The 15,758-nt window shown below is 53.0% G+C and overlaps 1 protein-coding gene across 1 annotated transcript; it reads left to right on the top strand.

Annotated features, from left to right (window-relative positions):
• The first annotated feature begins 1,673 nt into the window (after positions 1-1,673).
• On the top strand, positions 1,674-2,952 carry NKX2-2 (NK2 homeobox 2). Its single transcript, XM_032185126.1, is given in 6 exon segments — positions 1,674-2,021; positions 2,213-2,406; positions 2,409-2,507; positions 2,509-2,700; positions 2,702-2,758; positions 2,761-2,952. Coding segments are annotated over 6 exon segments (819 nt in total). The 5' UTR covers positions 1,674-1,762; the 3' UTR covers positions 2,779-2,952.
• The last annotated feature ends 12,806 nt before the right edge of the window (positions 2,953-15,758 follow it).

The following is a 15,758-nucleotide window of genomic DNA, read 5'->3' as shown; positions in this document are numbered from 1 at the left end:
CACTGCCTCCTGCGGGGAAGACAAAACTCAGACAACTTTTCTTTCCCAGAAATAAAGGTGGCGGTTGAGAAGCCCGTGCCCAGATTTTAGCCCCCGGCCCTTGGCTGCTTCAGGGACCAGGAAGGTGCGGGCCGGGCACGGCGAAGGGCGCTCACGGCCGAGCAGGGTCCTTTTGGGGTGTAGGAAGGGGGGGTGGCGGTGCTAAAATAGCAGTCGGTGTCGGTCCGACAGGGGCGGAAGGGGTTGGGAAGGGAGCGGCCCTCAGCCCCGGGTGGGCGAGGGGGAGGCCGCGGCCGCTTGAGCGCCGGGACCCGCGGCCGGGGGACACCTGCAGGGACGGCCTCCGGAACCGCCTCGGGAACAGCCAGCCCTCCTCCAGCCTCCTCCTTCCACAGGTCCTGGACAGAAATAGTGATAAGAATTAAATTAAAATAAAATAAAAATGTAGGCAGTCATATTTGAAAGTCCGTTGGGCTCCAGCCCATTACATTAACCAGACGGGTTGGGTTCCATTCCCCTGGAAGAAAGAGGCAAAATCACTGAGACCTCTTCAATAAAGCCCCCCGCCAACACTCCCCCACTAATCGCGTAGCAGATCTCTCGGGTCGTGACTGACGATAGCATTTTGCCAGTTCTGTTAATTTTCGGAGCATACTAGAATCAATTACTTGCTGTTTAATTCCAGCGTTCATCCTTAAGCCTCAACCAAAATATTGACCTAGGCGGTTTAGATAAGTTGGTCCCCTGCCATCTGAGCCGCGCCGTGCTTCGGCCCCGCGCGACGGGCGGGGGTCTCGGGTGGGCCGGGAGGGAGATGCTGCCGGGGGGGCGGAGAGTGGGCAGGCGGCCTAAGGCTCCTCGCCCCCCCCACTCCACCCCCCGATTTTTTTGTTTTGTTAGCTGCTTTTTCAAGGCAATCGGTGGAAAAAACACACTTTGGAGTGTGCGGAATATCGGGCTGGTGCGAGGCTCTTTGTATGTAACTACTGTGTTTAATAAAAAAAAGAATTTCACACACTCCCTCTCTCCTCTCTCGCGCACACACGAGGAAGGGCCCTCCCCACGCCGGGTAATTAACTGACACGTTATACCACTCATCACCAATGGTGGAAGCTCGGAGCTCGCCCAAAACCCGCAATTTCGCATCTGCAAACACTGTCTTCATCCACTTGACTTCCAAGACCCGCCCACACGTGGCCAACCTTTCCCGGGTTTAATGTATTTTTTTTCTCCCTCCTCTCGGCAGGTTCATGTGTGGGGACCAGCCTTATATGGACTGTTCGCTCCAGCAATGGCTTGTTTTTTTCAAGCGGCAGGCACGGGTTCGGGGTGTTTAAGCAAGATCCAGAAGTGATCCTGTTTTTTTACCTCTTTTTTTTCCTCTTTTTTTTTTTTTTTTTTTTTTTTTTTTTTTTTTTTTTTTGTTGCGTCTTTCCCCCTTTCCCCTGGAGTTACAAAACTATTTTCGAAGCCAGCTGCTGCTCCTGCTCTCCAAATTTCCCCCGCGGCAGAAGGAGCCTGCAGAAACCCTGAGATCCACCGCCGCGGCCGGGGCTCCTCTTGCTCTTTCGCGCAGCCCCCCCGGTTATTTTTTCGCCGTGTTTTTTCCTCCTCCGCGCCTCCCCCCCTCCCCCCCCCCCCCCCCCGGCCGCCGTGTGCGTGTGCCTTGGTGTCGCCGCTGCCCCGTGTGTGCGTGCGCGCGGGTGACACGGCGGCTCGGCAAGCTGCTCCTCCAAGTCCCCTGCCCCAATTTACCCGGACCATGGCTCTGACCAACACAAAGACGGGCTTTTCCGTGAAGGACATCCTGGACCTCCCCGACACTAACGACGAGGACGGTTCCGCCGCGGAGGGCGGCGAGGAGGAAAGCGAAGCGCCGGAGCCCCCCAAGAAAGCGGGCGTTCTGGGACAGACACCCTTGGACACTGTTCAGGCGCTGCCCCTGAAGAGCCCCTTCTACGACAACAGCGACAACCCCTACACGCGCTGGCTGGCGAGCGCCGAGGGCATCCAGTACTCCCGTGAGTGCGACGGGCCGGGCCGGGCTCGGGGGCCCAGGGGCGGGGGACGGCCGGGGCTGCCCCGGGGGCGGGAGGGGGCCGGGGGGCCCGGGGCTCGCCCCGCGCGGGGCCCGGGCGGGGCGGCGCGTCCCGGGGCGGGCAGTGCCGTCGGGGCCCGCTGACGACGCCTCTCTTCTCCGCCGCTCCCGCAGTGCACGGGCTCACGGCCGGCGGCGGCGGCCCGGACGCCGCCGCCAAGTCCCCGGAGCCGTCGGCCGACGAGTCGCCCGACAACGAGAAGGAGGCAGCGGGCGGCGGGGACGCGGGGAAGAAGAGGAAGAGGAGGGTGCTCTTCTCCAAGGCGCAGACCTACGAGCTGGAGCGGCGGTTCCGGCAAGCAGCGGTACCTTGTCGGCGCCCGAACGGGAGCACCTGGCCAGCCTGATCCGCCTGACGCCGACACAGGTGAAGATCTGGTTTCCAGAACCCCGCTACAAGATGAAGCGGGGCCCGGGCCGAGAAAGGTATGGAAGTGACTCCTCTTCCCTCCCCGCGGCGGGTGGCCGTGCCGGTCTTAGTCAGGGACGGCAAGCCCTGCCACACGCTCAAAGCTCAGGACTTGGCAGCCGCGACTTTCCAGACGGGAATCCCCTTCTCCGCCTATAGCGCCCAGTCTCTACAGCATATGCAATACAACGCCCCAGTACAGCGCGACCAGCAACCCCCAGTACCCCACAGCACACCACTTGGTACAGGGCCTCAGCAATGGACTTGGTGAACGCTGTAGGAGAGGCGCGCACACACGCACACGTCCCACGCGCGCAACCTCACGCACGCACAACACACGCAAAAGGAGGAAAAAAATAAGAGAGAGAGAGACAGACCAGACTGATGCTCCAAAAAAGAAAATCAAAACTACAGGGGAAGGAATGGAGAGGGAAACGCTATTACTATTATTATTATTATTGCTATTATTATTATTATTATGTTTTGTTGGTTTTGGTTTTGTTGTTTTTGTTTTTTGATTTTTTTTTTCCCTCTCCTGTTTCTTTTCCCCTCCATTTCTGGGGGGCTCGGTTTCATTTCGGGGGGAGGCGGGGGGAAGGGAGGGGAGGTGTTTTTGTGCGTCATTGTTTACAGAATTTTTTGCGCCATTCACAGTGGTCCTGTCTACCTACAACTAAAATAAAAAGGGGGGGAGGGTCGTCAGAATAATAATAATAATAAAAAAAAAAGAATAAAAAGCCCGGTGCTCCTGTGGTTTTGTGAGGTGCGTCTGGACGCTGAGAGCGCGGCTGCCGGCCTCGGAAGCGCCGTGCAGAGCCCCCCGAAACGGAGAGATCGATTTCTCCCCTTCTGGCACAATTTTGCCTGTGCGTAATTCCCGACAACTATTAGCAGGGGTATTTTTAGAAATCGTTGTTGTTATTGCCGCCGTATGCAACAGCCAGGGCTTTCCTTCTGCTTTGCCTTACCCGGGGCCGCGCACGGCTATTCCCGGGAAGCCAGGGGCACAAGGAGAGGAGACGCAGCCGAAACCTGCCGCCCGCCGCCACGGGAGAGCCCAGCGCCGGAGCTGTGTGCAAACAGGGCCCTTCCACATTTTACTACAAATTTTAGTAGAAACGCTGTTTTGGGATTTTTATGGAAAGGGAAGGAAGGGAAAGGGAAGGGAAGGGAAGGGAAGGGAAGGGAAGGGAAGGGAAGGGAAGGGAAGGAAAGGAAAGAAAGGAAAGGAAAGGAAAGGAAAGGAAAGGAAAGGAAAGGAAAGGAAAGGAAAGGAAAGGAAAGGAAAGGAAAGGAAAGGAAAGGAAAGAAAGGAAAGGAAAGGAAAGGAAAGGAAGGAAAGGGACGGAGAGTGACGCCGAGCCCCGGTTTCGTTTGGACTTCGCGCCGCGCCTCCTCCTCCCTGCCGGGCCCGGGCGGCCGGTTTTGGGGACGCGTTGGGGCCAGGCTGAGGATGGCGGAGCCCCGGCGGGGAGGACCCCCGGGAGGAGGCTGGGGGTCCCACCGCTCCCGCCCTGCGCCTGGCAACTTTGCCCTGGCAAGCGGCTCTGCCTCGGGCCGGGCTCTGCTGCCGCCGCGGCCGGGAGAGGAGCAGGGGCAGCGGGGCTTTTTTCTACCGGCACCGCCACTTTCCCACGCCGCAGGACCACCCCCTCCGGTAGCTGGGTCCCTCGGCGGGGGGGAGGCTGTCGCCACAGATGCCTCCCTCGAGCTGGCGGGAGCGCGGAAACTTCGGGGCTTACGCCGGGGCGCGAGCGGGAGGGAGAAAGAAAGGGTTAACGCCTGCCGGGGTGAGGGACGACACCCTAAAAGAGAGGCTGGGGGGAAAGCGGCGGGCACCCAGCGCTGCCTGGGGACACCCGGTCCTCTCGGGCAGAGCCGCGGGACGTGAGCGCTCATACCCTCACCGCTCTCTCCCTCTCCCGCTCCGCGATTTTAGGCTGCCAGAGGTACCACAAATATATATCTTTACAGCTACCGGGCCGAGCAGCGCGCAGAGCGGCGGACAGCCGGTACCGGCGGCCCCGGGGGAGGGGGTCCGCGCCCCTCCGCCCCCGAGCAGCCCTCCGCGGGCAGCGAAGGGCCGGCACAGCCACCGCGCTCGGGACTGCCTTCCTTTCCTTTTTCTTTCTTTTTCCTTTTCCCCTTTTCTCCCTCTCTCACCCGCCCGGAAACCAGTGGCCGGGGAGCGGCCCCGACGCCCAGCGCCCAGCGCCCTGGCACCCGCACCGCGCTCCCGCGGGAGCTACGCGCCCCCGGCCCCGCCGCGCTTCTGCGGGTTTGGTTTCCCCTGGGCAGAGCGGCGTACGAGCCAGGCGCGGGAGTGCAGGAAAATACTCACTTTCTAACCCACCCCCTCACCCCCCTCCCCGTTTTCTTTCCCCCAGGCTCTGCTAAGTCTATAAACCAGTTGTGTGGCCCTAACCTCCGTGCCTTATATCTCCCATGCTGCCGGGCCAGCTCCGGGCAGTCTATCTTTGCACAATATACAGTAGACTTCACAAAACAGCACAATGGGGGAGGCAGGGAGGTGAGCATGTTAGAGGCGTGCATATTAAGGAGACGGAGGCAAAGGCAGCCAGGTTGGGCTGGGCCGGAGGGGGGAAGAAAAAAAAAAGGAGAGACAGTCTGGGGGGTGGGCCCCCTCCCTGCGCCTTCCTTCTCTTCTACCCCACCCCCCCCTCCGTCCCTTCCCTCTTTTTAGGGCCTTTCAATTCATTTATCGGAGGCAGTACATCTCGGAGTCAGGGAGCAGTGTCCTTTGCGTTTTGTTACGGCTGTCACTCGTGCTCATTGTTAGGCATGTTCTACATGTTGTATCCCATATGGCCAGCTGGGCCGGGGGATCCCTCACAAAACCCAAATTGTGCCCAGCTTTCAAAACCAGCATTGTTGTCTGTGAAAGGAAGACGAATTAAAAATTCGTGCTATATCTATTCTGGAAAAAAAAAAAAAAAAAGGAAAGGGAAAAAGAACCCCTCTCTCTTTCTCTCCCTCTCTCCCTCGCTCTCCCTCTCTCTTTGAAGAATAACAGAGGCCCTCCTTTTCTCCCGGTCCCGCTGACAAGTTCGCCCCTCGCTGCGCAGGAGCCTCGCCTCGTCTCGCCTCCCCCGGCGCATCCCGCTCCGCGCCCGGCCGGCCCCGCAGCCGCTCGGGGCGCACACAAGGGCGCATTCACCCTCTAATGTTATGCAGCCCGGCAGCGCCGCGCTGACCAAGTCCCGGTCCTTTCCAGAGGAACTGTCTCTCTCTTGTCCTAGCTCCTCGTTGGGCAAGTCAGGCGATTAGAGAGAGAGAGAAAAAAAAAAAAAAAAAAAAAAAAAAAAAAAAGACAGAGAGACAGAAGGAAAGAAAGAAAGGCAGAAAAAGAAAAAAGCAATCATCCTTGACGCTTCCACCGCCCCCCACGCAGCCGAGGGGGGCTGGGGTTGATCCGGTGTGGGAGCGGGCCCGGAGAGGGGAGAGGAGACTTCACCTGGGCTCCGGACCCCGGCATCCCAGGACCCTTCCCGCCCGTTTGGCCGAAGCCCCCCGCACGCGTTCCAGCGGCAGCGGGGCACTGCGGGGGCTGCACCCTCGCCTCCTGCCTGCTCCGCTCCTCGTCCTCCTCCCCTTCTTCCTCCAGCCTCTCGAAGGGCAGAAACTCTTTAGGCGAATCAGATAACCTGATAATGAGCTGGAAGCCCCGTTAAGGCCCTGGAAATTAACTTACTCTCGTCACCTATTGACTGTTTGGCTTAGTTTTGGAACCGGTGTGGATTTTTCGGGTCTTTTCAAGAGAGGCTGGTCAATGAAAAGCTAATCCAATATTTACGACTATAAGAACAATTCTCGGCGGTGGTGTATTAAGGGGGCCGGCGGGGAAGGGCTTCCGGGGGCGGGGGAGAGCCGGGGCCGTCCCCCCCCCCCCCCCCCCCCCCCGGCCGTGGCCAGTGCCCCCGGGGTGGCGAGATGCGGCCCTACAGGAACGCGCTCCTGTGCGCGGGCACGCATCGCCGCCCCGTAGCCCCGCACCCAAACCCGCAGACACCCCCCCCCACCCCCGAGCCAAACGGCCTCGCTATCCTTCCGCAGAGGAAACAATTTCGGGGTTTATTGCTCTCTGCAGCTGCGGGGATTTGCCTGGTGCCCTTTTTTTTTTTTTTTTTTTCTAATTTTTCCTGCAGCAGGCGCGGGGCCGGGAGGCCGCTGGGAGGCAGCAAAGCCCCGCGCAGGGCGCCGCGGAGCCCCGCGGAGCCGGCCGGGGCGGGGGAGGCGGCGGTGGACCGGGCATCTCCGTGCCGGGGGCCGGGGGGAGCTGAGGCGGTGGGCACCGGCCCCCGCCCCCTCCCGACGGGACGGCCGCACCGCGGCGCTGCCGGACAAGGGACGCGCCGTCGGGGCCGCCGCCCCCCCCGGCGCCCTCCAGCTCCCCCAGCCCGCCCGTCGGGAGGCCACGATGGGGAACGGCTGTCCCCTAATCGCGACCCGGCGCAAAGAGACACAGAAGCAGGGCCCCTGGTAGCCCGATTTATTAGCAAGAGCTACCCGACGTGGGACCCCCCCCTCTCCAGGAGCCCACGTTTCACCTCCAGTCCGAGCACCAAGGGTTGCAGGGGGACGGGGGAGACAGCGAGGATGGGTGCATGGTTGCTGACAGCCACAGCTCTCACCCAGCACTCAGCCTCTTCATACCCGCTGCCTGAAGTCAAAGCAGGGGCAAGTACGTGGATAGCCATGGCTGCCTTCATTGCTCATTAACACATGGGGCATCGAGGCACCAGTTTTCCCTGTGCTCTGGCCTATTAGGTTTTCTTGTGTTAGCTAGAGCAAAGTCTAAAAGGATGTCAATAGTCACATTTTGTGTCAAAACCAAGGCAGCCTCCGGTTTTGTCCCCTCTTCTGGCATTTGAAAGTATCAGAGCAGTCAGGACAGCTCTGTAACCTCATTTGGAAGAGGAAGTGAAATGGAATTGAGTGGTGGCTCTCGTTGCGGGGAGCAGCACGGTCTGTTCCACCCCAGGCTGACCCTGCTGGGGTGCTTCAGCAGGGGACCACAGCCCTCACCTCACCCAGGCACACCCAGGCCCAGCTCCACAGCAGCCAGCCTGCTGCTTTCCCCAGGACAGAGCACAAGCGCTCTTTAGAAGAGGGAGATCCCCATTTCTTTCCCAGGACATCACCCTGCTCCAGCCCAGAAATATTTATCCTCTCTTTAGAGACTTACCCACTCCACACTTATTTCTCTCCAGATGATCCATATCTAATTTTTGCATTTAATTTGTTAAACAGTGAGGCTTTAGTTCAGTAAGTAAGCCAAAGCAATCTCCAGGATTTGACATTCCCTTTAAACATAGATCTTCCTTGGAAACGGAACGTTCACACATGAACCCCCCTACTCTTCACCCATCCCATAGACAGCTGCCGTTTCTTTCAGAACCAAAACATGGCGACTAATGGCACTTTGTAAATAAGGAACACACAGTTCTGGCTTTTCTCCACCTGCATGTGGAACACAGAAGCACACAGAGCAGCACCTGGTGGCTGGAGGCACTGGGGTGCAGGCTACCCATCAGAGGCACCTGCCTGCTGTCCCCTCCCTACCTGGCCCCATGCTGGGTTTTGGCAGGCCCACAGCACAGCACCTCCACTGTCCTGCCTTCTCCCAGCTGCCTCAGCCTCACCTGCTTCCTGAAGGGAGCACCCCAGGGCCACTTATGCCACCCACACCAGCTGCCTCCCCAAACCCTTGATCAACAAGCAGGTTTCCAGAGGCCTGGAATGATGCTCCAATGCGAGGGACAGGCATTGGGCTGGGAAATGAGGGACAGGAGACCAATGCCAGGCAACTGGGTGCGCAGTCTTTCCCTCCTGCAGGCACCCCAGGCCAACAGCACAGTCCACAGCACTCTGCAAGCTTGGCTGGTCACAGAATATAAAGCCTTTCCCACAGATAACAAGGAGGGTCTGAGAGCAGCGTGATCTTTCCCTTCCCCTACCACAGGTATGTGCTGGCATGCAAATCTGACAAATTATTTCTCAAAGTTTTTACACATCAGGCAAAAGATCATCTAAAAACATGAATCCACATCTCCTTTTAATGTTTAGGTGTTTATTGTTTTACACAAATAAGGTTAGAACTGTCAGAGATAACTGGGATGCTAAAATGGCCCCTAATTCCACTTACACATTGGGGATTTAGCTGCCAGAAACCTTCTCAATGCTACCAATAGAAAACATTCAAAATGCAATGTACAAATCAGAGAGCTCAGAACAACCTGCCTTGAATTGCTGCAGATTGACTTAAGCAAACATCAGAGTCCCTCAATTCTTCATAGAGATCTGCTGTATTTCATGGGGTTTAGTACCATTTCAGGGAGAAAGTTATCCATCAAGAAAACTGCAAGCAAAGCTGCTCAGAATAAATTGTGTAAAACAGTGTTATCACAGCCTGGTCTGGTCAAATAGGCTGAACTATTTCAGCTGTTTAAGGAAAGAGTACCTTAGAACAGCATATATGTATTCTGACAGCTCTTGTTTTTTAGTGCCAAGAACACAAACCAGCAGTATACCAGTTAAACTCAGGGACAAAACCTCAAAGAATTCAAGCACCCCCTCTGACCCCAGGAAGTACATCAAATGGGGGAGATTTGGGGGGCTTAAAGGCTCAGGGACCCTTTAGCATCTAAGGTCACATACACACCAGTAAAATAAAAGTGGTGATTACTCCTGGAACATGCAGCTTTACAGCACCAGGTAGCCCAGGAAAGGCCCTGCTCTGCCCCACTGTAGGAGCACCATTTCCATGCCACCCCTGAGCTCAGGGCAGGCATGGTGTTCCTATCCTTTGGTCACACCACGGACAGGAGCGCCCACTGGGGCTGATGAGGTGTGCAGATTTCAAACAACATGCAGCAGAGCTTCCTCTCCCCACAGCCTTCAGGATGTGCTGCCCACATCTTGCAGGAAAAAGAGTCCTCTGCAGGGAATAATAATAATTAAAAAAAATAATAAAAAAAAAAACAGCAGCTGTGAGAACCTAAGTCAAAGCATACTGTGGTGCCTTAGATTGAGTTGGGTATGGACCAGCCATGGAGTGATCCTAGAAGACCCATTTGCACACTATGAATGACCTCTAACCCGGCCATATCTTGCCTTAAACGCAAGATGAAGCATTACCTTTGTCAAAACACACCTAGAGCTCAGCTTGCATCACATGTATCCAAAGGTTTTGGGAACTCCCAAAGCTTCCTTCCCACCTGGAGAGGGGCTGTGGCACTGTGTCAGCCCCATCACCTTCCTGCCCAGGCAAGGCAATAAGTGAGGAGGGGAAGGGAACTCTTACCAATGATTTCCAAAGACAAAGGCTTTAAGGGTCAAAAGAAAAACTTGCCCGTTACTTCAAAAAGCATCCCACAAGCCATGAGTAGGGGTGGAACTTGCCTTTGATGGTCCTGTTTAGAGTTAGGTGACAGCCAGGCAAAAATCCACTACAAAAGAGAATTCAGTGTAATCATGAGCAGTGACTTTCAGTAGCAGCTGCATGCTGCATTTTTCAGAAACTGCTTAATTTGTTCTTGTCAAGTGAGGCCACTTAAAACTCCATATTATGGGCAAAAGCACAACTGAAACTTGCCTACCTTTTTGTATTTCGGCTCTCTTTTAAGGTAAACATTTCAGAAAGAGCAGAAATAAAGCTCAACCCAGGCTCAAAAAAAGAACATCCAAGCTGATTAAGAAGATGGAAAGAGAGAAGCTATCACCACCATGCTGCACCAGCAGGCTGCCACAGTGCATTTTGTGTGGGGTAATGCCCCAGTAAAGCAACCACATGGGAAAGAGAGAGGTGTCAAAGACCTGGGGACAGCAACTTGGTGGGGAGAGATTTACTGAATGAATCACAGAATTGGCCTAAAATGACAGAGAAGCTGTAACATTGACAGCAATTTTGCCCTTTTACAGTCCAGGACACTTTGGATTTACGCCCCCCCCTTTTTTCAATTCTTTGTTGAATTGCGCACTTTTGTGTTTGCAACCTGCCTCACGGCAACACATGATGATTCAGCTGCAGCCTTGGGTCCGTGTGACAACAACCCGGTCAGCACATGGCCTGTCCAAACCCACTGTGGGACGGATAAGTGACTGCCAGCTGGTAAACATGACCTTACTGTCCTCGCAGTGAGCACAGCTTTGGCAGGAGAGGCTGGGGAAGGAAGTTACTGTGGCCATTGACACACCACCTCTGGGGAAAAAGCACCTGAACATCACACTCCATCCAGACAGCTATGGGTCCACCTTCTGCTGGCCCCAAACCCTTTGAAATCTGAAGATGCTTAATAACTTCATTAAAGAAGGCTTCTGCCTTCAGAAAAACTCACATAGAAAAGCTAGAATAAGCAGCACATGCAGAAGGAACTGGATTTTTCTAGGCACCCCAGCATTGGTGAAGGAATAATCAGCTCAATTGCATGTTCTAAGCCATCTGGCCTAACATAACCCTCAGTTCTTAAAGAACAACAATGTCATAAAAACAAAAAACCTGAATTGGTCTAGACTTTCCATTTGGCTAAAATCATTATGTGAATATTTAAATGGGGAGCTAAAAGTAATCCCTTAAATTTTATCCCCTTTTCATCTCAAATGTAAAACTGAAAACTCAGCAGTAAACAAGACTTTTTCCATAACCAGTCAATTTTGTTTGGTTTAAACTAAAATTCTAGGGTTGTCTTTTCATTTATAGCTATGCTTTGTATCTAGGTTAAGAACTTTAAAGTATGCTAAAGACAGGCTTTTGTTCTCTATCTACTTGCTTTTTACCTCTCAGTTACTCCTAAGGTCAGATCTTCAGCTGTTGGAAGCTGGCGTCTCTCCATTAGAGCCCGTGGGTGTGACACTGACTGCAGCTGAGAGCAACCCGCCACAAGCGCGCTCTCTGTTCACAAAATCACCACAGGTCACAGCTCCAGAGGGGCACCTGGACAACTTTCTGTATAATTCATGATCGCTTCCTGAGGTAAATAATGTGTTCTGTGCCTTGGGTCACCGTGCTTCTTCAAAGGCCCAGTCAAATAAAAGTTTTTTTATTTTATTTTAAAAAATGACTCTTGCCCATCTTCCTTGTTCTCCCTTTATCTTGGCTTTGACCCTGACGACAGCAAGTAGTCACTGCCAGCTCACCCCTTCCATTTCAGACACCTCCTCAATGAGCAAGGATGCACAGCCATCGGCTGCTGTGTGCCCCAGGCCGAGCTGTGTGGTTTTTACTGCAGGACAAGCATGCCATGCTGTCCTCAGTTCCCCAGCTGAAACACTGGCACATGACCCCATCACAATCTCCACACTTTCCATGGGCTTGCCCTGCCCTCTTGCCCTCCCAGCAGCAGGCACAGTGGCCCAGACTTGTTCTTTGTTCAACATCTTGGCATACTTGGTTAGGGCAGAGTGGGAGAAGCTTGGTCCTGTTGTCCCTCTCGTTCAGACCACAGGTAGCTTATGTAATTGAGGAAAGCGGCACCCACCTGAATTTCAGGAGGCTCCTGTCTTGTCTCAGCCACAGATGAGGGCAAAGCTTCATTCTTCCTCCTCCGGAGCAAGGGCAGAGCACAGTGGGCACTTGGGTTTGCCTTCAAGAGCGGCTTCGGGGGCTGCTGCAAGCCAGTGACATGGCTCTTGGTGGCCTCCAGCCATGGAGTGCTGCGGGAAGCCACCGTGCCCCTCAGCCAGGCTGCACACTGCATGCGTGGTGGGATGGAGCCGCAGGTCAGCACACCGTGCTGCCTTCCGAAGCAGAGGCACCCAATTTGCAGACACATCCCCATGAGCATGAAACGATTCTTCACACAGCTTGGACAGACCAAGCGTAAGCATCCTTACTTAATTTGTGGTACAGCACTAATGGAGCCACACTTGGGGAAATTCCACATGCACTACTCTGGCTACTGGCACTGCCAGGGACAGTCATAGGCTGTGTGGGGACCTCTCACACAACCCATGCAAACAGTAATTATGTTCCTAAACATTCAGTTCCTACCTTTCACAGACTGATTTTAAAGGCAAACAACAGCTTTTCTAATTTTCATCAATTATTCATGGGCCACTTAAGATAGTCATCAAATATATAATCAAATTAAATTAATGTATTTTGAGGTTGTAACCCAAGATTTCCTGTTTCAGCCCACAGGATGCCTGCTTCTGTTTGGGTTGTCACTTAATCATTGCATAATATTTGTTTTGGCTTTGTTGTGTGTAAGAAGAGATTTTATACCATTCTATCTGGCTGCAGCACATTAGTCAGCAGAGGATAAAAGCCACCCTTAACTCCTCTGTAGGCTACGTTAATGTGACACTGTACTGCACTATAAGCTTTGGAAACAAACACTAAAGTGGAGCAACCAGAGATGTATACGACAACTTAGTTTGCCACCACCTCTATCAACCTTAACTGTCTTTACCAAATGCATGTTATCTGAGCATCTTCCCCATGCTCCATCCTCCTTGTCCCACTTCCTAACTGCTTGAATAAAAACAACACAGGAGTGCACACAGTCTGCGTGCCTCTCAGGGAGATTTCTGTGTCTTCACCACCATGAAAAAAAAAAAAAAAAAAAAAAAGCTGTCTTGTGAGAAAGGATTTCATCTGTATTTGTTTATGATGACTTCACTGTTGAAATAGCTCTTGGCTGCCCCAAGACGAATCAGGGTCCCACCACACTAGGTGTGGGACACTCCAAACCAATTCAAAGACGCCTGCCATCTCAGTCTGGAGAAGAGCTTGACTTACCACCCACTGGAATCAATGGGAAGACTCACGTTGACTTCAGCAGACTCTGAATCAGGCTCTCAAGGGAGTACAAGCTACAAGAAGTGACTGATGGATGCAGACTTCATGTTTTTATTGGCACTCAGAGATGTGACAAAGAGTTCTGACAAGTCACAGATGTAGAGTTTTGTTGTTGATTTTTTTTTTTTTTTTTACATCATCTATAATCAAGTGTAAAATAAGTGGAAACAGCAACAGTTTCAGCACGAAGCACTTCCAGCGGTACTTACCGCCGATCTGCGATCAACAAGTCAGGGTTAGGAAGGACAAGAGCAGAGACATTCACACAACGGAGCTGGATGTTGCGACGATTCAGTCACTGCAGCTCCACTGGGAGGGAGAAACAAGTGGGGCAATTGTGCCTCCTGTTAACCTCCTGCTGCTTCCCGGTGTGGCTGGCACCCAGCTTGGCACGGTGTCCCTTTGGGACATGTCAGCACACCTGCCAGCCCCAGACAGCCTGCCCATCTGCACGTGCTTCACTGCAAGAACTGGGGTGATGGGGGCAGGTCCGAGGGCTGGAAAACCTCTCCTTGGTGCTCCACATTGCTCCTTCCAGCCAGCACTGTACTATGGGGGAGGGAAGAAGAAGTTGATTAAAAACCTTCTTTTAAAGAAGGGAAATAAGATACCATCAGAATCCAATCCACAGAGCGAGTAACAGCTGAGCAGGAGAAGCTGTTTTACTTATTGAGTGGCATTTTAGGGCACAATGGTTTACATTTTAGATAATTCAGTGTATCAAACTGTACAACAAAAGTAATTCAATGATACCATTTTCAGCCTTGAGCAGAATGGATCTTAATTGCCAAAGAGACATTTTCCTTCATATCTCTGGATCTCTACTTCATGATTTTGTACTTTGAGCTCAGAAAATTGCAGCTCTCCTGATTAAGTGCTTAATTGTGGTCAGTGCTTTTCAAAGTATTTTCAGCAGTTTAAGTTCCACTTCAGAAACGCACTGTTATCGACTTCTTTATCAACTTGCACAGTTTCCCCACATCAAATGCTTTCTGAAGCATCCTCCTGCCTTGGAAGGGACTCACAAGGCAAGCTGGGCACACTCCTTCTGGCACCAGCCTCCGGCCCTCCAAGGGGCCCAGCCATAACCACCCAGCACCCATGTCCTCACCACCAGGTAGAAGCGCTCCTTCCCCTCCCCAAGCCAGGTTTGCCAGGACACCAAAGGAATTTAGCTGCGATTCCAAACCAGGAATTAGATGCTAGTATATTTACTACAATGCACCACTCACTGCTGGGTTGCCCCAGTATCGCTCCAGCATCATGGAACATAATCACTGCCATGCATCCACAGGTGCTAACAAGGACACACAGCTTCATCTCTGCCCCTTATGAGACCATGCGAGCATGCTGATGGAAGTTTGATTTTCCAGTTTTACAGCACTAGGAAATTAAACATGGTGTTTGAAGTCCTTTCTAGAAACCTTGCACCAGGTCTCCACTGATCACTGTCACATCTGCAAACTTCTATTAGGTGCTGTACCACTGTACCATCAAGTTTAGATTGTCATCAGGGGTTGAAACTGTTACAAGATTTTCAATGTTGTTTTCACAGCTGAGAGATAAAAACACATCGTCTGAAACACACTGGAGTTTAAGAACAGAATATCTCTGCACAGTTTAGAAATACTTAGACTTGGGCAAACACATTATCAATCAGCCCAGATCCTTACCTCCGGGCATTTAAGCAGTTGCCTTGGAACCAAGACAAGGGGAAAGGGCTCCTCATCTGCCCACAGTGATTCACATGAAACTGGACCTTTTTGGCACAGGAACTGTTCAGGCCATTTATCCATCAAAGCTGCCACACACATCTATTTCAAACACAGCACACCGTGTAGCAGCCCATTGCTTTCAAGCTGTCAGCACACAGAACTGCTCAGGGGCAGAACAATGGGGTGATCTGGTCAAAAAGCCAGAACCTAAAGCCTGGTTTGAAGCTCAGCTGCTTGGCACCAGCACCCGCAGTGAATGCTAAATGAACACTTACCCACCCAAGAGGCCAGCGAGGACCAACAGGAGACTTTATACCAGTTCAGATGAGGAGCCAAAACACCACAAAGGCAGGGAAACACCAGGGCTGCTGCAAGACATCTCATCGTGACAGCACTTGCTGGCTCAGAGCTGGCAGCGATGGCAGGACCCACCGCTTCTTTGAGCAGCGTCGTGCAGTCAGGAAACAGTTCCCGCCTCACCACGGGATTAATTGCCTTCTCTCCTCGTTTTATGGGAATTTGCAAGAAGCTCTTAAAGTTTAACAGCTTCTGTGCAGCATGGTTTTGAACTTATAGTGGGTCAAAAAAAAAAAAAAAAAAAAAAACAACAATCACCACAACATGGCTGAGATCAAGCCTTGCTCCAGGAAGCCCAGGGTGTCTCAGGGCTCAGTTCAACCATGCATCTCTGGAAAGTTTTTCTAAATTAGGAGTCAG

The sequence above is a fragment of the Aythya fuligula genome, chromosome 3 (assembly GCF_009819795.1).
Source record: "Aythya fuligula isolate bAytFul2 chromosome 3, bAytFul2.pri, whole genome shotgun sequence".
Taxonomy (NCBI): Eukaryota; Metazoa; Chordata; class Aves; order Anseriformes; family Anatidae; genus Aythya; species Aythya fuligula.
Note: the sequence above shows the minus strand (reverse complement) of the source record. Positions and strands in the feature narration are given on the sequence as shown.